The sequence below is a fragment of the Petaurus breviceps genome, unplaced genomic scaffold (assembly GCF_028583685.1).
Source record: "Petaurus breviceps papuanus isolate PSGF00001 unplaced genomic scaffold, PetGlider_PUasm1.0 90633, whole genome shotgun sequence".
Classification (NCBI taxonomy): Eukaryota; Metazoa; Chordata; class Mammalia; order Diprotodontia; family Petauridae; genus Petaurus; species Petaurus breviceps.
In genome coordinates, this window is record NW_027187293.1 from 7,646,363 (window position 1) to 7,672,172 (window position 25,810).

At 34.5% G+C, this 25,810-nt stretch overlaps 1 protein-coding gene across 1 annotated transcript in view; it reads right to left on the bottom strand.

Annotated features, from left to right (window-relative positions):
• Positions 1 to 25,810, bottom strand: part of RYR2 (ryanodine receptor 2) — an 864,696-nt gene that overhangs the window by 470,502 nt on the left and 368,384 nt on the right. Inside the window, exon 11 of the mRNA XM_069064486.1 lies at positions 7,603 to 7,759. Coding sequence (XP_068920587.1) covers positions 7,603 to 7,759 — 157 coding nt within the window. The remainder of the gene's footprint in view (positions 1 to 7,602; positions 7,760 to 25,810) is intronic.

Sequence of the window (25,810 nt, forward strand, 5' to 3'; positions counted from 1 at the left end):
GAAGGAAGGAAGGAAGGAAGGAAGGAAGGAAGGAAGGAAGGAAGGAAGGAAGGAAGGAAGGACAAGAAGGATGATTAAGAAAAACCTGGAAAGATGTATATGAACTCATACAAAGTGAAGTGAGCAAAATCCAAGAGAACATTGTACACAGCAATATCAGTATTGTAAAGATGATAAACTCTGAAAGACTTAGCTACTTGTAATGGTAATTTTAAGATCTTTCTTGCCCCTTAATAGGTCAAATGTAATCACATGGAGCCCACAGGAGGAGGAGCTTGCTTAAAGGGTAGAGCAGGAAGGAGCAGGAAAAAGCCAGAACAGAAGTGGGAGCAAGCAGCATGGAGGTAGAGCAGCTGGAAAGAGTAACAGAGGGGCATTTTTGCTTAAGGGGGACTGTTTTGTTTTGAAGGCCTGATGGAGGGAAGGTTTGGGAATATAGGTACTTGCTACATTGGTTATGTGTACCAACTTCTTGGTTGCTATGATGGATTTGGCTTTTTGGTGTTTGAATAAATGTTTTGCTTCTGTCTTCCATGTGAAGTGTCTGTTACATTTTGTGAATCACAACTACACAAACATAGTCACAGACATTATATTATAATCAAGACAGCTAACACATTTAAGACAATTCCAAAGGACTCAGGATGAAAAATGCTATCTACCTCCAGAGAAAGAACTGCTGAAATCTGAATGAAGATTAAAGCACATTTTTTTAAACTTTATTTTTCTCTCTCTTTTTTGTTACATGCTTTCATTGTAACAGGATAATGTGGTAATATGTTTTGAATGAATTCAAATGTATAATCAATATTAAACTCTTTGTCTTCTCAAGGATGGGGGGAAGAGGAAATTTGGGACTCAAAATTATAAAAAATGATTGTTAAAAACATTTTTAGGAGAGGTTTCTGGGAAGATGGCAGATTAGGTCAGAAAATTCTAAGCTCTCAAGAGCTTCCTCTATAAAACAGTTAAAATAGCACCTTAGGGAAAACATAGTATGGGTGGAGATAAATAAGAACTGGGATATGACCAGGGTCCTCCAGTGACAACATAAGAAGATCAGAAGAAAAATTCCAGGAAGAGGTTTGGTCCCTGTGAAGAGTAAAAACCTCCAGTCTAGGTTCCATTTTAACAGCAAGCAGTTGGTTTGAGAGGCTTCCTCCACCCCAGCCACCAGAACTTTTACACCCAGGATAGAAAGGGGAGTTGGGTGGCTGAGCCTGAGAAGATCCAGGGAACCTCTTTCTTAGTAATTTTCATTCTCTGAACATGAGTTTCCTCTTTTATAAAGTGAAAAGTTATATGATGCAGCAAAAGGTAGCTTATGAAATAAGATCATTTTTTGAGGACAATATTAAATTTGAGCAGCTAACAAGCTATCATAGTGTAGTAGAAGGAATTAATGGCTCCTAGCAAGAGGGATTACTAGAATGTTAAATATGATAGAAGGACTACAATAGAATTACTTTATTCTTGAGGGTTTATTTTAACTTGCTCAGTCATCAGTAGAGTGTGATACTTACATAATTTTCCTTGAAGAACATTCCGTAAACAGCAACATCCCACATCCACATTTATTATTCTTCTTGCCAGTCAAGCCCAGAATATATCACTTGAGATCTCTATGGTAATCTAGTTTTTTGTTTGTTTGTTTGTCTTTTGAGGAACTGAGTTGCATATAAAAACAAAATATTAACTGAATCCCTTAGATAATTTCCACTGATTCTGAATTTGTTATAACTTTAATAAAAATTTTTATTATTATTTTTAATACTTTTTATTAAATAACTTTTAGAGTTAGTGGTGTGTGTATGTGTGTGTGCATGTGCACGTGCATGCATGATGAGGTGAGGATGATGAGATTTTTTGACAGTCTTTATCAAGCCAAGGGAGAAAATGTACAACTATGATTTCCAGGGCTGATTTCCACCAATAAGAATCAATCTGAGGGGCATGTCTATCAATAAGAAATAAATTTTAAGGTAAATTATATACTTTTCTTTTAGGAAAGGCTGACTGGTATTACTAAAAAAAAATGTTGTGACGCATGAACTGATACATGAGCTAAGATTATTTTAGCTTGAAAAGTTAGCAGATGAATTTCTATTTTATCCTATAGGCAATAGGAAGATATTGTATTTGATCAATGAGGGGAGTCACATAGCCAGATCTATGCTTTAAAAAAATATGGTACCGTGTTTCCCCGATAATAAGACACTGTCTTATTAATTTTTTTGGACAGAAAAACACCAGAGGGCTTATTTTCAGGGGAGGGCTTATTTTAATGAACATTGACAGCAATTTTAATAAACAGGTAAATGTAAACAAAAAAATGTACCTTTATTCAATAAGCAAATCACTGGGGAAGAACAGGATGACGCGCTCACTGCTGCAGCTCTGATTGGATGCAGCTCGGAGCACGGCGTGCGTTTCACCAGGGGGGTGGAGGACAGTGCATACAGAGGGTACCGTAATGTAGTGTGTAGTGCAGGGGATCACATTCACTACAGTAGCAATCTCAATAGGGCTTATTTTGGGGGGAGGGCTTATTTTAGAGGAATCTTACACAGTAAGGGGAGGGCTTATTTTCGGGATAGGTCTTATTATCGGGGAAACACGGTAGCATTGTATAAAATGGACTGAAGTGGGAGACTCTTGAGGCAGAGGAAACCAGTTTAGAAGTTGATGTAATAACCTAGTCAAAAGGTGATAATGACATGAATTAAGGTAATAATTATGTGAGAGGAGAGGAGTCATGCAAGATGTTATAAAGGTAGAAATGGCAACATTTGCCAGTTATTTGGTTTATGTGGTGAGGGAGAATGAGGAGAGACAACGCAGAGATTAAAGACTTGGAAGATGGTGAAGACCTTGACAGAGGAAGTCTAGAAGATGTGAGGGTTCATGGGCGAAAGAGGAATTTAGTTTTTGAATACTGAATCTGAGATGTTTCCAGAACATACAATTGTCCAACAGGCAACTAGCAATGGAGGAATGATTCTCAGGGAAATGTGGCTATATACAGAGATCTGGGAATCATCTGCAGAAAGATGACAGATGATAATAAATACATGGGATCTCTTAAGGTTATCAAGATAGATTTATAAAGCTAGAAGAGAAAAAGGCTTAAGACAGAAACCTGGGGAACACCGACAATAAGGGAGTTAATTATGACTAACAAGTCAGCAAAAAAGACTGAGAAGAAGCAGTTGGTCATGCAGGAAGAGAAACAGGAAAGAGCAGCATCACAAAAAACCAAACTGAAGAGAGTAACCAGTAAGAAAGTATCATCAACAGTGTCAAATATAGTAGAAAGGTCATGAAGGATAAGGATTGAGCAAAGATCACCAGATTTCGCAATTAAGACTTCATTCATTGGTAATTTTGGAGAAAGTACCTCAGTTATACTAAAAGGTTAGAAGCCATACTATAAAAGGAATAAGGAAGTGATGACAGGAGAATTGGTGAGACTGAGTAAGGCAACTTTTGTGAACAAGAAAGGGCTGAGGAAAGGCGAGGGTTAGAATCATAGAATTATAATTTGTGAGGATGGTATAAAATCATGTGAAGGTTTTGTTAAGTGGGAAAGAACTGGGCATGTTTGAAGTCAGTGCAGAAGAAACCATTTGATATGGAAAGTTGGAAGATTTGAAAGAAAGGAAATAACTGAAGATAAAATCTTCTGGAGAAGACAGGGAGGGAAAAGATAAGGTCTGTGTGTATGGGGTTGTCCTTGAAAAGAAGAAGGACCCATACAGAGACTGAATGTGAAGGAAATATTAAACACATCTTTTATTACTATTGCAAAAAAATTATATTCAATAAAGGGAAACTAAATAAATAATTGGAGGTTAGTTGGAGAAAATTATCCTAAACAATGGGTCAAAGGACAGATCATATAAACAATAAGTTCATTAAGGACAATTTTATACGAAAACTTAGGGGATGCTCTCAAAGTATACATAAAGGAAATTTTATATCATTATTTACTTTCATCAGCATCTAAATTGGGCATGCAACTAAAAATAGCCTAGAAAACAACAAACTGAAAAAAAACAAGCAATATATAAATATTAAGCAAACTGAAAGAAAAAAAAACACTAAAAAATAAAAACCTCAAAACTAGGAACTGATGAGAAACAATAAAAGACAAATTATCAACTAATTTGATTTGTAAAAAGAGGAAAATTAAATTAAAAGTATAATAAATGAAAAATTAAAGTCACAAGTGATGAAAAATAAAGGAAAATATAAGAAACTATAATCCTCAATAATGTGTCAATAAAATTGGAAATCTAAATTAACTGGATATTTACGAAAATGCAAATTGCCAAAATTAGCAGCACAAGAAACAGAGGATATATATACATATATATAGATATAAACATATACATATATATATATATATATATACAGAGAGAGAGAGAGAAAACTTAATTTCTAAAATGAAGCTAAGTCATAAATGAGTTCCCAAAGAAAGGAACACCAGGATCAGTTGGATTTTACAAGAAAATTTTATCAAAAATTCAAACATTTAAAAAGCAATTAATTTTCTTATATGACTATTTAAAAAACACTGGAAACAAGGGCTCCTACAAAATTATTTCTATGAAACAAACACAAAGGTCTTAAACTGGAGAGTCTAAACAGAGAAAAATTTAGGCTAACATCCCTAATTAATGTTGATGTAAAATTTTCAAATAAAGTATTAGCAATAATATTAGACCAATATATCACAAAGATTATATTCTATGACCATTTTGGATTTATACCAAGAATGCAAGGTTGGTTCAATATTAGGAAAACTATCAACATGATCATATTTATGATATCAAAATAATGACAACAAAAATTTTATAATTATATTATTAGATTCAGAAGAAGTTTTCAACTAGATGGAACAACCACTCCTATTTAAAAATAAACATTTAGAAAGCATAGGTATAAATAGATCTTTCCTTAATACAATAAGTACTATCTATCTAAAACCAAGAGCTATCATTATTTGTGATGGGGACACATTAAAAACTTGTCCAATAAAATCAGGGTTAAGGATAGCAAAGATGTCCTTTATCAACATTATTTGGTATACAGCTCAAAATACTAGTTATAACAATAAGAAAAAGAAATTAAGGGAGTAAGCATAGTATAATTGCTAAAATTATCAATTTCTACAGATATAAATCTACTGCGATGTAAATTTACTTAGAGAACCTTATAGAGTCAACTAAAATTAATTGAAAAATACCTTTAGTAAACTTACATGAGATAAAATTAAATATAAAATAAACCCACATCCCCACATGGATTTCTTTATTTCCAGAAACTCATCATTCTACAAAATGAAATCAACTCTGAAACTAGTATCTTAAAATCCTTCAAACCTGCTGCCCTGAGGTTCCCACTCTCATTCTTCTTGGAAGGGTCAGGAAGAGTGAGGATGGGGTTAGAGGGCCATCAGTGGACATCAAAGAGCTCCTAGTAGATCCTCTATTTGAAGAGGTCACCCAGGGAATTCACTTTAGCACTACCCACCCAGCTGATCTGGATTTCATGATCTTCAGAAACTTGTAATTTTGCAAGATGAATTCAACTCTGTAACTCACACTTCCTCAGATCACTACCCATCATGGCTTCAGGGATTCGTCATATGCCTGAGTTACAAGTAACTTTTCCTCCCACCACTTGCTTTTCACCTTCTTTATATATGGTGTCTTTTCCCATAAGATTGTGAGTATCTGAGGGTAAGGACTGTCATACTCAGCATTTTCTTTGTATCCCCAGGGTTTAATACAGTGACTAGCACAAAATTGGCATTCAATATCTATTGACTTTATTTGGCTATAATTAGCCTTCTTGTATTTTACCAACAAAACACAGCAGAAATATATAGAAAGAAAAATTCAATTTAAAATAACTATACAGGGGCGACCAGGTAGCACAGCGAGTAAGAGCACCGGCTCCAGTGTCGGGATGACCTGGAGATCGAATCCTGGCTCAGACACTTAGTACCCACCCAGAAACACCTGGCCAGGTAACCTTGAGCAAGTTACTTAACCCAAATTGCTTAGGAGCGGCCAGGTGGTTCAGCGAGTAAGAGCACCAGCTCCAGTGTCGGGATGACTTGGATCAAATCCCGGGCTCAGATACTCAGCACCACACCCAGAAATAACTGGCCGTGTAACCTTGAGCAAGTTACTTAACCCTGACTGCTTATAAAAAAAAATCTATACAATAAATGAAACACTGCCAAGAGACACACAGCAGCTATGTTAATACAATTACAAAATATCCTTTACTCACAACAAAATTATTGAAGAAATATTAATTGCTTGGATGGGTAATATTAAAAAATACCACAAGACTAACTACCTAAGTAATTTGCTTGTTTAATGGCACACCAATTAAACAATCAAAGGAACACTTTATCAGACTAGGAAAAAAATAATAACAAAGTTCTTCTGAAGGAACAAATAGTCACAAATCTCAAGAAAAATATTTGCAAAAAGTGAGAATTAATAAGATTTACCTGTAACACACTTAAAACTATACTATAAAGCTTTAACCATCAAAATCATTCAGTATTATTTAAGAAATAGAAAAGTCAATCAGTAGAACAGATTAGGTCCAAAAATATAAAAACAAACAAACACAGTAGCTTAACATTTGAGGTTGCTAGGTGGCTCCGTGGATAGACTGCTGGGCCTAGAGTCAGGAAGACTGAGTTTAAATCTGGCCTCAGACACTTAGAAGGGCAAATCACTGAACCTCTCTATTTGTCTTAATCCATTGGAGAAGGAAATGGTAAACCAACTTAGAATCTTGGCCAAGAAAATCCCATAATGGGGTCACAGAGTAAGACACAACTGCATGCTAACAAGTCTATTTAGTTTCAACACACATCTCCCTGACTCCCAGACATCCAAGTGCAAAAATACTATGTCTGCAAATTGAATTCATATGTAATGGAGAATATAGGGAAAATACGTGTGAAATACATAGTACAAAACTCCTAAATATGATAATTTGTAAAATGAGCCTCATGTAGCATTCTGATAGTAAATATAGCAGGATAGGAGAATCATAATTTTAGGGAAAAAATTTCCCTGAATGTTCTGAATGCTATTTCAGTGCAGAAAGATAATGTTTTACTTTCATTGAAACATGAATAGAAAATACTGCTATATCTATATGTACACATACATATTTATATATACATGTATGTATGCAGAAAAACAGACTAGGCAGTACTGGTAGCTGTAGTAACAGTAGTAGTAGTAGTGGTAGTAGTAGTAGTAGTAGTCACAGTAGTAGTCACAGTAGTAATAGTAACATACAGAAGGAATGTGATCCATGCAGGTTTTGCTGATAAACTGTTAAGAATACTTCAAACTCTGTACAGAGTTCCTATCTGGACTTGAGTAATTCAGGAAATGGGTTTCACAGTAAATAAACAGGGAATTTGGTAATATATTTTCAAATATGTTTATATAATTTTCTCAAGCTTTTCCAGAGTCATAGAATCAAATACCTGTGATGAATGAAAAAAACTGAAGGAGTTAAGAGAAACAGAATGATTAGCTCAGTAAAATTATTTCCTACCTTAGAAGACCGGAAACTAAATGCTGTTGATTTGACATCAGCTTTCTCTTTGTCCATGAGTAGAAGGCTTTTGTCATCCATGAGACTTAAGTATTTCCCTGTTGTTACGTGCCGCAATCGGAATGGCTGACCCCATCTGATGTGGCTCCCACTCCATCTAACAAGAAAAGTTAAGATTAATTTCTCAAACTAAGTTATTGTGTATTACTTTAATCTTTAATAGTCAAAGGTACAAAAATATGAATTGTACCATGAAATAGTTTTTGAAATAGTGAGATTTTTTTGAGATGGCTTCTTTCTATATTAACTCTATTTTTATGGGTACAAAAGTCACTACTATAATCAAAGCCTGATCATTAACTGGATCACATACACACAAAAATATGTGCAAGATGTTGGTCTATACCTAGTTTCTGCCATATTGTTTTCAAATTTTCCCAGAAATTTTTGGCAAAAAGTGAGTTCTTATCGAAGAAGGTGGGGTCTTCAGGTTGACCAAATAGTAAGCTACTATTGTCATTTAGTACTGCGTCTTGTGTACCTAAGATATTTCATCAATTCATCACTCCATTTCTTAAACAGTTTTGATTACCACTTTATAATACAGTTTTAGATCTGGTACAGCCAGGGTACCTTGCTATGAAATTTTTTCATAAATTCCCTTGACATTCTTGACCTTTTCTTCCAGGTGAATTTTGTTATTTTTTCAAGCTTTATCAAATAATTTGTGTGTAGTTTGATTGGCATGGCACTGAATAAGTAAATTAGTTTAGGCAGAACTGTAATTTTTATATACTGGCTCAGTCTATGTATAAGCAAATGATATTTTTCTAACTGTTTAAATCTGACTTTACTGGTGTGAAGTGTTTTGCAACTTTGTTCAGATAGTTCCTGGGTTTGTCCTGGCAAGTAGATTTCCAAGTATTTGATATTGTTTACAGATGTTTTTAATACAATTTCTCTTTCTGTCTGTTGCTGCTGGGTTTTATTGATTGCACAAAGAAATCCTGATGATTTATGTGGGTTTATTTTATATCCTGCAACTTGGCTAAAGTTGTTCATCATTTCAAGTAGTTTTTTAGTTGATTCTCTAGGATTCTGTAAGTATACCATCATGATCTGCAAAGATAGTTTTGTTTCCTTATTGCATATTCTAATCCCTTCCATTTCTTTTTCTTCTCTTCCTGCTATAGTTAACATTACTAGTACAATACTGGATAATAGTGGTTATAGTGGGCATCCTTGCTTCACACGTGACCTTAATAGAAAAGCTTCTAGCTTATCTCCATTAGAGATAATGTTTGGATGATGGTTTAAATAGATACTACTTATCACTTTAAGGAAAACTCCCTTCATTCCTATCTACTCTAGTGTTTTTAATAGGAATAGGTACTGTATTTTGTCAAAAGCTTTTTCAGCATCTATTAAGATAATCATATGATTTCTATTGGTTTTGTTTTTTATATAGTCAATTATGCTGATAGTTTTCCTAACATTGGATCAACCTTGCATTCCTGTTATAAATTCCACCTTGTCATAGTGTATGATCCTTGTGATAAATTGCTGTAATCTCCTTGCTAGTATTTTATTTAAAACTTGTGCATTAATATTCCTTAGAGAAACTCATCTATAGTTTTCTTTTTCTGTTTTAGCTCTTCCTGGATTAGGAATCAGCATCATATTTCTGTCTTAAAAGGAATTTGATGACCCCACCTAATTTTTCAAATAATTTATATAGCACTGAGATTGCTCTTTAAGTGTCCAGTAGAATTTACCTGTGAACTTATCTGTCCTTGGGAAATTTATTCCTAGTTAGTCTATTTGTGACTTGTTCAATTTCTTTTTGTTTTTGTTGTTGTTGTTGTTGATTTATTTACTTTTATTTTACAACATTCAGTTTCACAGTCCCTTGAGTTTAATTTTTTTCTCCCCCTTCCGCTCCTCCCCCCACCATCATGGCGGCATGCACTCAAATAGAGGACCTACAGATATCTTCACATCAATCATTAGTCAGGTTGTACAGAAGGATTATAACTGATGGAATGATCCATGGGAAAGAGGAAACATAACAAAACAAGAAAAAGAAAGAGAGCAAGTAGTTTGTTTAATTCTGCATTCAGATTCTACATCTCTTTCTCTGGATATGGATATCTCTTTCAGTCTTGAACCTTTTGGAGTTGTCTTATAACCTTACATTGCTGAGAGGGACCCAGTCTATTGACATTGGTCATCACACATACATTGTGTCTGTGACTGTGTAGAGATTTCTTCTGGTTCTGCTCTTTTCACTAAGCATCAGTTTATATAAGTCACTCCAGGTTATTGTGAAGTCCATCTGCTCCTCATTTCTTACAGCACAGTAGTGTTCCATTATATTCATATGCCACAACTTGTTCAGCCATTCCCCAATTGATGGCCATACCCTTGATGTCCAATTCTTTGCCACCACAAAAAGAACTGCTATAAATATTTTTGTACACATGGGTCCTCCTCCCACTTCTCTGATCTCTTTGGGATATAACCCTAGAAGTGGTATTGCTGGGTCAAAGGGTATGCAGTTATTTATAGTACTTTGGGCATAGTTCCAGATTGCTCTCCAGAATGGCTGGATCAGTTCACAACTCCACCAACAATGTATTAGGAGTTCAAATTTTTCCACATCCTGTCCAACATTTATCATTTTCCTGTTTTGTCATCTTAGCCAATCTGGCCGGTGAGATGTGGTACCTAAGAGTTGTTTTGATTTGCATTTCTCTAATTACTAGTGATTTAGAACATTTTTTTCATTTGTTTATAGATCTTTTTTTTTTTTGCTTTTTGAAGGGCTATTGGGGTTAAATGATTTGGCCAAGGTCATACAACTACTTTTGTGTTGTGTCTAAGGCCGAATTTGAACTCAGGTCCTCCTGACTCCAGGGCTGTGCTCTACTCACTGCGCCACCTAGCTACCCCCGCTTATAGATGTCTTTAATTTCATTTCTGAGATCTGCCTGTTCATATCCTTTGACCATTCATCAACTGGGTCGTGGCCTGTATTCTTATATATTTGACTCAATACTTGGTATATTTTAGAAATGAGGCCTTTACCAGAGACATTAGTTGTAAAGATTCTTTCCCAATTTTCCACTTCCCTTTTGATCTTGGTGACATTGATATTTGTTCAGAAGCTTTTCAATTTAATGTAATTAAAATTGTCCATTTTGCATTTTATAATGCTCTCTAACTCTTGTTTCATTATAAAGTCTTTCCCTCTCCACATATCTGACAGGTAAACTATCCCTTACTCTCCCAGATTGTTTACAGAATCAGCCTTTATACCTAAATCATGCACACATTTCAACTTTATTTTGGTGTACGGTGTTAGATATTGGTCTATGCCCAATTTCTGCCATACTATGTTCCAGTTTTCCCAGCAGTTTTTTTCAAATAATGTGTTCTTATCCCAAAAACTGGGGTCTTTGGGTTTGTCAAATGGTAAATTACTAGAGTCATTATCTGATGAGTCTCCTGTACTCAGTCTATTCCATTGGTCCACTAATCTATTCCTCAGCCAGTACCAAGTAGTTTTGATGACTGCTGCTTTGTAACACATATTAAAATCTGGTATGGCTAGGCCACCTTCCCTAGCATTTCTTTTCGTTAATTTCCTTGATATTCTGGACCTTTTGTTCTTCCAAATGAATTTTGCTACTATTTTTTTTAGCTCTACAAAGTAATTTTTTGGTAGATTGATTGGTCTGGCACTAAATATGTAATTTAATTTAGGTAAAGTTGCCAATTTTATTCTATTAGCTAGACCCAGCCATGAGCAATTGATGTTTTTCCAGTTAGTTAGATCTGACTTTATTTGTGTGAGAAGTATTTTGTAATTGTGTTCATATAAGTCCTGAGTTTGTTTTGACAGGTAGATTCCCAAATATTTTATGATGTCCACAGTAACTTTAAATGGGATTTCTTTTTCTATCTCTTGCTTTTGGATTTCATTAGAGGTATATAGGAATGCCGAGGACTTATGTGGGTTTATTTTATATCCTGCAACTTTGGAAATCTGTTTATTATCTCAAGTAGTTTTTTACTTGATTCTCTAGGATTTTCTAAGTATATCATCATATAATCTGCAAAGAGTGATAGCTTAGTCTCTTTTTTGCCTAATTTGATTCCTTCAATTTCTTTTTCTTCTCTTATTGCTACTGCTAACACTTCTAGTACCAAATTGAATAAGAGGGGTGATAGTGGACATCCTTGTTTCAACCTTATTTTATTGGAAATGCTTCTAGTTTATCCCCATTACATATAATACTTGCTAATGGTTTGAGGTAGATGCTACTTATTATTTTAAGGAAGACACCATTGATTCCTATACTTTCTAGTGTTTTTAATAGGAATGGGTGCTGTATTTTGTCAAAAGCCTTTTCTGCATCTATTGAGATAATCATATGGTTTCTGCTAATTTTATTGTTGATAGTTTTGTTGTGGTTGATAGTTGAAAACTATAATGATTGTTGTTGATAGTTGAGAACTATATTGATAGTTCTCCTTATATTGAACCACCCTTGCATTCCTGGAATAAATCCTACCTGATCAGAGTGTATTATTCTCATGATGAGGTGCTGTAGTCTTTTTGCTAATATTTTATTTAGAATTTTTCCATCTATATTCATAAGGGAAATTGGTCTGTAATTTTCTTTCTCTATTTTGTCTCTTCCCAATTTAGGTATCAGTACCATATTTGTGTTATAAAAAGAATTTGGTAGGACTCTTTCTCCAATTTTCCCAAATAGTTTGTAAAATATTGGAGTCAATTATTCTTTAAATGTTTGGTAGAATTCACTAGTAAAGCCATCTGGCCCTAGGGATTTTTTTCTTAGGGAGTTCCTTAATGGTTTGTTCAATTTCTTTTTCTGTGATGGGCTTAAGTAGTTTACTTCCTCTTCAGTTAGTCTGGGCAGCTTACACTTTCATAAATATTCATCCATTTCACTAAGATTATCAAATTTATGTGCATACAATTGGGCAAAATAATTCCTGATTACTGTTTTAATTTCTTCTTCATTGGAGGCAGATTCACCCTTTGCATTTTTGATACTCATAATTTGTTTTTTTTCTTCATTTTTTTATCCTATTGACTAAAGGTCTATCAATTTTATTGTTTTTTTCATAATACCAGCTCTTAGTTTTATTTATCAATTCAATAGTTTTCTTAATTTCAATTTTATTAATCTCTCCTTTGTTTTTCATTATTTCTAATTTAGTATTTAATTGGGGATTTTCAATTTGTTCTTTTTCTAGCTTTTTCAGTTACATACCCAATTTATTGACCACCATTTTCTCTATTTTATTTATGTATGCATTCAGGGATATAAAATTTCCTTTAAGAACTGTTTTTGATGTTTCCCACAAGTTTTGATATATTGTCTCATTATTTCATTCTCTTCAATGAAGTTACTGATTGTTTCTATAATTTCTTCTTTGACCCACTCGTTCTTTAGGATTATGTTATTTAGTTTCCAATTAGGTTTTAGTCTATCCTTCCATGGCCCTTTATTACATAAAATTTTTATTGCATCATGATCTGAGAAGGAAGCATTTAATATTTCTGCCTTTCTGCATTGAATTGTGAGGTTTTTATGCCCTAGTACATGGTCAGTTTTTGTGTATGTGCCATGTACCACTGAGAAGAAGGTATAATTTCTCCAGAGGTCTACCATATCTATCTTCCCTAAGATTCTATTTACCTCCTTAACTTATTTCTTGTTTATTTTGAGTTTAGATTCATCAAGCTCAGAGAGGGGAGATTGAAGTCCCCCACTAGCATAGTTTTGCTATCTATTTCTTCCTCTAACACCCTTAACTTCTCCTTTAGGACTTTGGATGCTGTACCACTTAGTGCATAGATGTTTAGTAATGATATTGCTTCATTTTCTATGGTACTTTTTAGCAGGATATAATTTCCTTCCTTATCCCTTTTAATTAGATCTATTTTTGCTTTTGCTTTGTCTGAGATAAGAACTGCTACCCCTGCTTTTTGTTTTTTTTAGCTGAGGCATAATATATTTTACTCCAGCCTTTTACCTTTATCCTGTGTGTATCCCCCTGTTTCAGATGTGCTTCTTGTAAAAAGCATATTGTAGGATTATGGTTTTTAATCCATTCTGCTATCCACCTCCATTTTATGGGAGACTTCATTCCATTCACATTCACAGTTATGATTACTATCTGTTCGTTTTCCTCCATCCTATTCCCTCCCGTTTATACTTTAATTTTTCTCCCCTTCTCCTTTCCTCTCCTTAAAAGTTTTCCTTTTGACCACTGCCTCCCTCAGTATTCCCTTCTTATCAGGCCCCCCTCCCTTTTCCTCTCCTTTCCCCTTACTTCTTCCCTCCCTTCTAACCCCCACCCCCCATTTCATAGCCCTTCCCTCCCCCTACTGCCTGTAGGATATGATAGATTTTTATACTTAATGTAGTATGTTATTTCTTCCTCAAACCAAGACTGACAAGAACAGATCTCATTCAATGCTCCTCTCCCTCCCCTCTTTCCCTCTATTATGATAAGTTTTGTGTCTCTTCTCAAGAGAGTCTTTTACTTAACTGGTTGTGTTATTCCCTCCTTGCACCAGAACCAATGAGGGAAAAGCTAATACAATGCTCATCTCCCTCCCTTCTTTCCCTCTACTATATTGTTTTTAAGCCTCTTTGTGTGCCATAATTTACCCTTTTCTGCTTCATTCTTTCCTCTTCTTCCATTGTAGTCCTTTTACAGCCCTTAATAAGGTTTTTTTTATCATCATTTTGTGTAATTTATACCCACACCCTTTATTTGTCTATAAACAGTTTGCTGTTATTAAATAACAGTGTGTGTGTTTTCCTTATTTACCTTTCTATGTCTCTCTTGTGTCTCATAATTGGGGGTTGAGTTATCCATTGAGCTCTGGCTTTTTCATCAGGAAGGTCTGGAAATCCATTATATCATTGAATGAACATCTCCTTGCCTGGAAGAATATGTTCAGTTTCGCTGAATAGGTGATCCTTGGTTGTAACCTGAGCTCTTTTACCTTGTGAAAAATCATATTCCAGTTCCTCTGATCTTTCAGTGTAGAAGCTGTCAGATTCTGTGTGAACTGCACTGTGGTCCCACAATATTTAAATTGCTTCTTTCTGGCTGCTTGTAGTATTTTCTCCTTTACCTGATAGTTCTGGAATTTGGCCACAACATTTGCAGACTTTTCAATTTGGGATCTCTTTCAGGAGGTGTCTGGTGGATTGTCTCAATTTCTATTTTACCCTCTGGTTCTAGTATCTCAGGGCAGTTTTCCGATGAGCTCTTGGAAGATGTTGTCCAGGCTCATTTTTTCATCATGATTTTCTGGTAGGCCTATGATTCTCAGATTATCTCTCCTGGATCTGTTTTCCAGGTTTACTTCTTTTTCTAATTTTTCATTCTTGATGTTTTGTTCCTCATAAGTTATTCGCTTCAATTTAGTTGATTCTAGTTTCTATTAAATTGTGTTCCTTGATTAGTTTTTGAAGCTCCTTTTCCATGTCACACATTTTTCTTTCTTTTTTTTTTTTTTGCCTTTTGGAGGGCAATTGGGGTTAAGTAACTTGCCCAAGGTTACAAAGCTAGTTTTTTTGTGTGGGTGTTAAATGTCTGAGGCCAGAACCAAACTTAGGTCCTCATGACATCCTCCTGACTCTGGGGCTGGCGCTTTACTCACTGCGCCACCTAGCCATCCCGACATTTTTCTTTTTAAGGAGCTGTTTTCTTCATTGTAATGTTTTTCTAATTTTGCAATTTTGATTTTAAAAGAATTATTCATTTGATCTTCTACCTCTGTAATTTGGTTTTCAAAGTTCTTTTTGAGCTCATCTAAAAATGCTTTCTGTGGTTGAGACCAGTTGCCTGTTGAGGCTTCAGCTGAGGGTGTGGAGTCAACACTATCTCCCTCTGAATTTGGTTCCTCCCTCTCACAATAGTAGGACTCCAGAGTCTTTGTCTTTGCAGTCTGCTTTTTACCTGTTTTGAGGCAGGGCCCTAGCCATGTTCTTCCTCTAGGGTTCCCAAGACTTTACTGTTTAAAGCTTTGCTCTAGGGCAATAATTACTGTGTTTTCAGGGTCAGGGGGGAGGGGGATTGGAGCAGCCAGGGTTCACTCTGCCATCCTGATACCTGAAATTTCAGATAGGGGCTTTTTAAATTTCTGGGCTGTGGGTTGGTAGTCCCAGCAGCAGCTGCTGCCACTGCCAGGGGCCCTGCATTTGACTCTTACCCAGCTCTGTCCAGTCCCAGCCCTGCAGTAATAGGCCTGGCAATGGCCCTTGTGGTTGGTGGATCAACTTACTGCCACGTTGATCAGGACTAGTCCTGGCCTCTGTGTGCCATGGTGTCCGTGCCCCTATGCCAACCCTTGTCTTTCGGGCCTCTGCTGCCTTGTTCAATTTCTTTTTCTAAAATGGGGCTATTTCGGTATTCTATTTCTTCTTCTATTAATGTGAGTAATTTATATTTCCATAAATATTAACTAATTTTGTTCAGATTATCAGATTTATTGGCATATAAATGGGCAAAATATTTCTTAATGATTTCTTTAATTTCCTCTTCATTTGGTGGTAAATTCACCTTTTTTATTTTTGATACTGGATATCTGGTTTTCTTCTTTTTTTTTTTTAATCAAATTAACCAATGGTTTAGCTTCCTGGTGGTTTTATTTCTTCATAAACGCAGCTCCTAGTTTTATTTATTAATTCAATAGTCTTCTTTCAGTTTTACTAATCTCACCTTTGGTTTTGCAGATTTCTACATTTGTGCTCAATCTGGGATTTTTAATTGGTTCTTCTAGTTTTCTTAGATGCACACCAAATTCATTGATCTGCTCTTTCTCTACAGGCTTCATCACACAAATTTGTTATGTTGTCTCACTGTTATCATTCTCTTTAATGAAATTACTGATTCTTTCTATGATTTGTTCTTTGACCCACTTATTCTTTAGGATTAGATTTTGTTTCCAATCAATTTTTAATTCCACTGCCCTTTACTGAATTTCATTTTTGTTTCATTATCATTTGAAAAAGATGCATTTAATATTTCTACATTTGATTTTGAGGGTTTTATAACCTAATGCATGGTCAATTTTGGTATAGGTGTCACATACAGCAGAGAAGAGGCAGACTCTTTTCATCCTCAGTCAGTTTTCTCCAAAGGTCTATCATATCTAACTTTTCTGAAATTTTATTTACCTATTTAATTTCTTTCTTTTTAATATTTTGGTTGCATCTATCAGCTTCTGAGAGGGGACAGTTGAGGTTCCCCACTAATACACTTTTACTGTCTATTTCCTCCTATAACTTACTTAATTTCTTCTTTAAGAATTTGGATGCTAAAGGAGAAAGAATCCAACCATAGAAAGGTATTATGGGAATAGAGATGAGCAGGGTTCATCCTCAGAAGATACTGAAGTAAAGAAACCCCCAAAGAGTAACGTCAAATAGACAACTGCCCAAAAAGAATTCAGAGAAGATTTTTAAAAAGACTTTAAAAATCAAATGACAGAGATGGAGGAAAAACTAACAAACAAGAATAATACAAGGAAAAACAATAAGATTATAAAAGAAACATCAACCAATTAGAAAAGGAGATCCAGAATCTTATGTAAGAAAATGATACCTTGAAAATTAGAATTGGGCAAAGTAAAACCAGTAAAATTATAAGAGATCAAAAAATAATTAAACAAAATATGAATAATGAAAAAAATAGAAGAGAAAGTGAAACATCTGATAAGAAAAACAGATTTTGAGAACAGATCAAGACGAGAAAATATAAAAATAACTGGACTAACTGAAAGTTATGATAAAAAAAAGACTCCTGACACAATAATATAAGAAATAACTAAAGAAAATTGTCCTGAAGCATTAGAACAAGGGGGAAAAGTAGAAATAGAAAAAAATATATCAATTACCACTTAAAAGAGATCCTTTGAGGAAAATTCATAGGAATATCATAGTCAAATTCTGAAACCCAAGGATAAAATATTAAAAACATCAAGATTAAAACAATTTAAATATGATGGTGCCACAATTAGAATCACACAAGACCTAGCAGCACAGCCATTAAAGGACTGCAGGTCTTAGAACACAATATACAGAAGAGCAAGAGAGCTGGAGCTCCAGCCAAAGATATCATACACTGCAAAGTTAAGTACTTTGCTGAATGAAAAAAAAAATGGACACTTGATAAACTCTCAGACTTTCAAGACTTTGTTTAAAAAATCCTAAACTTAATAGAAGATGTGATATACAAGAACCAAAAGAAATAAAAGGCACATAACAAAGACTTATTATAAGTGATTCATAAGGACAGACTGTATACTTCTTATATATGTAAAATGTATGCCTAAGATTCTTATTAATAACTGGGTAGTTCATAAGAAAAACTGGGCAAACCTGAGTATGATATGAATTTTTAAATTTTACAATCATTTAGGAATAGCTAAAAAGAATTATTTTATACAAATGAGGTGCAAGAGAACGAATCTATAGAGGAATTATATGGGGGAGGAGGACTGGTAGTTATGGTAACCTACTTTCATTGGGAATGGGTTTAAGAGGGAACAATACATATATATATACACATATATATGCATATATATACACATATATATACATATATATATTTAGAATAGTATAACAGTCTTCTAAATTCAGAAGAAATAAAATAATAGGGATATAGGGAGGGGGAGAGGACAAAGGAGGGATCTTTAGAAGGGAGAATGAGGAAATAGGTAAAATGGGGATATACAAGGGTGTTTAGATTTATGGAAATGGGAGGATAGAGAGGGATCCTTGAAGGGGGTTGACAAGTAATAGGAGGGCAAAGCAGTGGGCAGATGTAAAGTAGAGGAGGCAGGAGGGATAGGAAACAAGAGATATGCACAAAGTTCAGGAGTAGAATATGTTTGGGAAAGTATATGTCTATATATAGATGTATATGTGTGTGTATATATATATATATATTATATATAACTATACAGAAGTATACCTAAACTTTTTTGTAGCCTTTGGTTGTGGGAAGGGGAAAAAAGAACAAAGTAAAAAAGTACACAGAAGAGAACAAAAGAAAACTCACAAGGAAGCAAAGAAAAGATGGGCAATTCTCAACACAACGTGTGTTATTTATCATACAGGCTTTCTTGAAATTAAAATTTGTTACATATTTTGAATCCTCTCATGTTCTGCTGTGCACATGACAGGCTTTTTTTTTAACTTTCTTACTTTGTATTTCCAGTATTTAAATTTATGATATGTTTTAGTTTCTTTATTCTGTATTTGTGTTCTGGTGTTTGAGTTTAAAATAAAATTTAAAAAAATGATTTGGATGCATACCACTTGGTATATATACATTTAATATTGATATTACTTCATTGTCTATGGTAATTTTTAGAAAGATGTAGTTTCCTTCCTTATCTCTTTTAACTAGATCTATTTTTACCTTTGTTTTGTCTGAGATCATGAGTCTATCCCTGCTTTTTTTTTTTCAAACTTTAGCTAAAGCATAATAGATTCTCTTCCAGTCCCTTAACCTATACTCTGTGCATGTCTCTCTGCTTCACATGTGTTTCTTGTAAACAACACATTGTAGGATTCTGGGTTTTTATTCACTCTGCTATTCACTGACATTTTATAGGAGAGTTCATTACATTCATATTTATGATTTCTAACTGTGTATTTCCCTCCATCCTATTTTTCCTTCCATTTGTTCTCTCTCCTTTCACACTGTACCTCCTCACCAGTGTTTTGCTTCTGACCACCACCTCCCCCAATCTGACCTCCCTTCTGTCAATTACCCAACCCCAACATTACGTAACCTCCTTTCTTTCTATGTACCTGTAGGATAAGATAGATTCCTATACCCAACTGATTGTGTATGGTATTCCCTCTTTGAGCCAATTCTAATAAGAGTAATGTCCACTGCAGAGCCTTCCATTTCCCCCTTAACTGTAATAGGTTTTTCACACCTCTAGATGTGATATAATTTACCTTATTCCACCTCTTCCCTCCTTCTGCTCCCAGTAAGAATCCTCTTTCTAATCCCTTAATTTTATGTTATTCCTTAAAATTCACCTAATACCTTTGCCCTCTATGTAAACTGCTTCTAACTGCACTATTAATGATATCATTCTTGGTATCATCTTTCCATGTAAGGATGTAGACAGTTTACCTTTATTGAAACCTTTATGTTTTCTCTTTCCTTTTTACCTTTTTATTCTTCTCTTTAGTCTTGATATTAAAAAAATCAAAATTTTTGTTCAGCTCCAGTCTTCTCATGAAATCATGAAAGCTTTCTATTTCATCAAATGACAATTTTTCCCCTTGAAGGACTACGCTCAGTTTTACCTGGTATGTGATTCTTGGTTATATTCCTACCTCCTTTGCCTTCCAGAATGTCATGTTCCATGTCTTCTGATTCTTTAATGCTACAGCTGCTAAATCCTGTGTAATCCTGATTGTGACTCCCTGATATTTGAATTGTTTCTTTCTGGATGCTTGTAATATTTTTCCTTGGCCTACGAATTCTAGAATTTGAGCATAATGTTCCTTAGAGTTTTCATTTTGGAATATCTTTCTGGAGGTGATCAGTGGATTCTTTTGATGTGTGTCTAGTTTACCCTCTGGTTCTAGGATATCAGGGCAGTTTTCTTTGATAATTTCTTGAAGTGTGATGTCCAGGTCATCTTTTGGCTATGGCTTTTAGGTGGTCCAGTGATTCTTAAATTATCTCTCCTTGGGGCAGCTAGGTAGTGCAGTGAATAGAGGACTGGCCCCAGAGTCAGGAGGACCTGAGTTCAAATCTGACCTCAGACACTTAACACTTACTAGCTGTGTGACATTGGGCAAGTCACTTAACCCCAATTACCCTGCCCTCACACCTCCAAAAAAACAAGCTTAAATAAATAAAATTAAAAAAAAATTCTCTCTCCTGGATCTATTTTCCAGGTCAGTTATTTTTCCATTGAGATATTTTACATTTTCTTCTATTTTTTTCATTCTTTTGATTTTGTTTGATTGATTCTTGATGTCTCATAGGGACATTAGCTTCGACTTACACAATTCTAATTTTTAAGGAATTATTCTCTTCAGTTAGCATTTGTACTTTCTTTTCCATTTGCCCAATACTGCTTTTTAAGTTGTTTTCATTTTCTAAGCTGTTGCCTCTTTTATCATTCTCTTGCAACAACACTCTCATTTCTTTTCCCAATTTTTCTTCTTTCTCCCTTATTTGATTTTTAAACTCTTTTTGATCTCTTCCATAAGTTCTTTCTGGGCTTGAGTCTAATTTCCATTTTTCTTTGGGACTTTTCCTATAGGTATTTTGACATATTGGCATTTCTACATATTATCAACAAAACCCAGTAGGAAAATAGAGTGACAGATGTATTCCATTTAAAATTACTACCGAATGCTGTGAGGTGGTGATGTGGATAACATTCTGGGCCTAGAATCAAGAAGATCTGAGTTCTAATATAGCCTCAGAAGCCTAGTAGCCCTGTGCAAGTCACTTAACCTTTGTATGCTTCAGTTTTCTCCTATGTAAAATGGGGATAATAACAGCACCTATCTCCCAAGGTTAGTGTGAGGACCAACTGAGGTAATTGTACAATGCTCAGCAGAATGTCTGGCACATGGTAAGTGAAATATAAATGTTAGCTATTTAATAATAATAATAATGAGAAGAATGGTTACTATTATTATTAGTATAATTATTACTTGCTTGGAGTTTACCTACCAACACCTACATATAGAAACTAGATAAATATAACTACAAAAGTACTCTTCATGGAAATAAAGACATCAAAATAAATGGAGAAATATCAATTTCTCATGAGCAGGCTAAGTCAGTATAATAAAAAATGGCAAAACTACCCAAATCACTTTACATATTGATTATAATACTAATCAAACTACCAAAAGGTTACAATATTGAGCTTTAAAAAAAAGTTCATCTGGAGTAACAAAAAGTCAAAAGTATTAAGAGAAGTAATGATGCAAAGTGAAAAGGAAGGGGATCTAGGAGTACTAGATCTCAAACTTCTACATGGCAGTAGTCATAAAAAACTATTTGGAATAGGTTAAGAAATAAAGAGGTCTCCATATGTACAACGGGAATCGTTATTTCTTGCTTTCTCAATGGTTGGGGAAGGAGGTGGAGGAAAGGAGGGAGAGAATTTGGAACTGCTAATAATTTTTTTTAATTTTAATAATTTTTTAACAGAGAGAAGGCACAAAATGTAAAGGGGCAAACCCAAAGACCCTAGCCTCCCAAGGTGAAAACTAATTATTTGACAAAAACTGCTGAGAAAACTGGAAAACAGTCTGACAAAAACTAGGTGTAAACCAGTTTCTTAGTCAGATTTCTAAATATTTAATTTCTAAATTATTGTATGAATTAGACATAATAATGCATCATAAACACATTAAAGGAACAAGGAAAAAAATTAACTTTTAGATCTATGGATGAGGAAAGAGTTTATGACCAAACAAGGGATAGAAAGGACCACAGGAGATTTCTAATTTTACATAAAAGGAAAAATTTTTTTCCAAAAAACAAACCAAGGCAATTAAAATCCCTAAAAATTACCTTTACCAGGCCCTATTATCTCCTCAAGCTGTCATATTTTATATATGTTCCTCATTTCAAGAAAGAATCTCTTAAATTATTTGTCTGTACTTGGTGCCTCCATTTCCTTTCCTCTTACTAAATTTTCAGCCTGCTACAAAGCAAATTATGACTTCACCTCTTAACTGAAAGTTCTTTATCCAAAGTTACCAGTATAATAGGGGATGGGCCCATGAAACCCTAAAATCATACAAAGAGTGTCACTGACACAATTCTCTATGGCAGAAGCTAGGAAGCCTACTCTTGGACAGTCAAGATGATGTGCGACAGAAGTGCTTTAGAGATGTTTTGGAGCAAGAATATATATTCTGTAATTGACTTGAGTCAGGTAATCATGTTGTGGATAGCAGTTTCAGTGATTGGTTACAACTAGGAAACCATACTTCAGGCCTCCATATACATTGGTACTATGCAAAAGTACATTGACATACTTTGGAACTATACAATAGATCATAGTCTTGGCCTTTTTCTGTCTCTTGGTTTGACTACCTCTTCAAATGACTTCCTTCTGGTAGACAGAATCCAGTGAGAGACAATGGTATAAGGGGAAAAGTCTGGAGCCACACTGCATCTGAGACTAACACGTGGTGCCCTAGAAAGGACTTCTTTCTTTTCCTGTCTTAGTTTTTATACTTTTGTTTTAGGTGAATCTTTAGAGTTCAGAAATTGAGTCTATAAAGGGATTTTGTAGTCACCCTAATATTAAGACCCCAAGCAGCGACCTTCAGACCCAGCTAGCAGTAGCTAACACTCGAATTCATCCAAAAATCATGTCATATTTGGATGTGTGACTAATGCTATGTTGGAAGCTGTGCTAAGTCTGAGTCAACTCTGCTCAGAGACAAAAGTGTTATATGGAAGAATGTGTTCTCAAAATGTTGGGAGAAATTTTAGTACTTTTGTTCTTATTATATTTTTATGTGAATATTCTTTTATTAAAGCTAACTGATGTTAAATAGCTAAAATGAACAGGAATACTAGTCATTGGTGACTGTTAATATGGCTTGAGCCAATAACAAGTACCTGTACTATCTTGAGGGGGAGATGTAGCCAGTCTTGCTCTGAGAGAGTAAGGCCAGAGCATACATGTAACATCAAGAATTTCTATCTTTTAAAAATCTATTTTTTCAGGGGCAACTAGGTGGCACAGTAAGTAGAGCACCAGCCCTGGAGTCAGGAGGACCTGAGTCCAAATCCGGCCTCAGATACTTAACACAAAAACTAGCCATGTGACCTTGGGCAAATCACTTAACCCCAAATTGTCCTCCAAAAAACAAAAAAAAAAAATCCATTTTTTAACTAACAAAAATCTATTTTCTCTCCTCTCACCTTTCCCCAACTAAGACAAAGAAGACAAAAACACCTGAAACAAATATACATTGCAAAGCAAAACAAATTCCTAAATTGAACATGTCAAAAAAATATATTCTCAATTTGCACCCTGAGTCCATCACTTCTGTCAGGAGGTGGATAGTTGTATGATTTATCATGGGTCCTCTGGAATCATGGCTGGTCACTTCACTTGTCAAAGTTTTAAGATTGTCAAAGTTGTTTACCTTTATATGGTTGCTGCTACAGCACACCAAACAATATCAGTATGTACAAGTCTTCCCTAAATTCCTCTAAAACAATCTCACTAATCACTTATTACAGATCAATAATATTCCTCTAATTAATATATCATAATGTGTTCCCCCATTGCCCAAATGACAGGTACTTCATTAACTTCTAGCTAATTGCTACCCAAAAAAAAAAGACCCCCTGGGGTGGCCAGGTAGCACAGCGAGTAAGAGCACCGGCCCCAGAGTCGGGATGACCTGGGATTGAATCTGGGCTCAGACACTTAGCACCCACCCAGACACACCTGGCCGTGTAACCTTGAGCAAGTTACTTAACCCCAATTGCTTAGGGGTAGCCAGGTGGCACAGTGAGTAACAGCACTGGCCCCAGAGTTGGGATGACATGGGATCGAATCCGGGCTCTGATACTCAGCACCACACCCAGAAATAACTGGCTGTGTAACCTTGAGCATGTTACTTAACCCCAATTGCTTTAAAAAAAAAAAGACCCTCTATAAGTATTTTTGTAATTCATTGAGATATGGGCCTACTGTAGTATGTCTAGATCAAAGGGTATCCAATTTGCCTTTCAGAATGCCAGGACCAATTCACAATTCCAAGAATAGTGCATTAGAATGCCAAGAAATTAGAAGCACCAATAATTTATGTAGATTTGTTAACTGTTTTAATTAATTTTTGGTTTTGTGCTTTTCTGAGCAAATCATGTATATATATATAATAAGGGATAATTTTGTTTCTCCTTTACCTATGCTTATTCCCTCAATTTTTTATTCTCTTAATGCTATATTTTATATGCTGTGTTAAATAGTAAGGGTGACAATGAGATCTTTGATTTACCCTGGATCTTATGGAAAGGCCTCAAGTTTACCCTCATTATATATAATGCTAACTCTTGATTTTAGATAGATACTACTTATCATATTAAGGAATGGTTTATTTATTCATTTTGTTGGTGTATTATCTTGTTACAAGCTTTTTCTTCATCTATTAATTATATGATTTGAGTTGTTATTAGCATGTACTATTATTTTCATCGTTTTCCCAACATTAAACCAATTCTGCATTCCCACTATAAAATCCAACCTAGTTACAGTGTATATTTATGATTTTTTGCTGTACTCTCCTTGCTAAGATTTTATATGAAATGTCTGCATCAGTTTTCATTCAAGATGTTAATCTGCAGTTTTCTCTTTAACCATCCCTAATTTAAGTAGACAATATTTATATGATAGGAAGAATTTGGTAGGCCCCTCTTTTTTGTCATTTTTTTTTTCAAAAACCTTGTTTAACACTAAGAATAATTTTCCCTTGACTATTTCATAAAATTTGTTTGTATATACATTTGGCCCCAGGATTTTTAATTTGAGAGCTAATTTACGATTTTATTTGATTTTTTGAGATTGGCTTTTTAAAATTAACTATTTTGGGTTATGTTAACCTGCATATTTTATATTTTTCAGAAATACCAATTTCATTTAGTTTACTGGCTTTATTTGCATATAATTGAGCAAAGTAGTTTCTAGCAAAACCCTTATCCCTTATTTGTTGTAAATTTTCATTTTTCATACTGGAAATTTGTTTTTTCTCTTGTTCACAGCAGTGATAATAGCATCCAAAATTTGGGAAATGCAACCAAAGAAGTATTTGGGGAAAATTTTATGTCACTAAAAGCTTTCACCAACAAAAGAGAGAAAAAAAGAACAGGTCATTGAATTAGATATGCAATTAAAAACATAGAAAACGAACAAATCAGAAAGCCCAATTAACTACCAAAATTGAAAACAATGAAGAAATAGTATAAGTACAGATTATATTTTAAAAGCAATAAAGTTGCTAAATCAGCAGCTAATTTGATGTTAACAAGAGAAAAAACAAAATACCAGTATCAAAAATGAAAATTTACAACAAATAAATAATATTTTAATACCATTATATATTTTATATAATTTGTTCTTTAA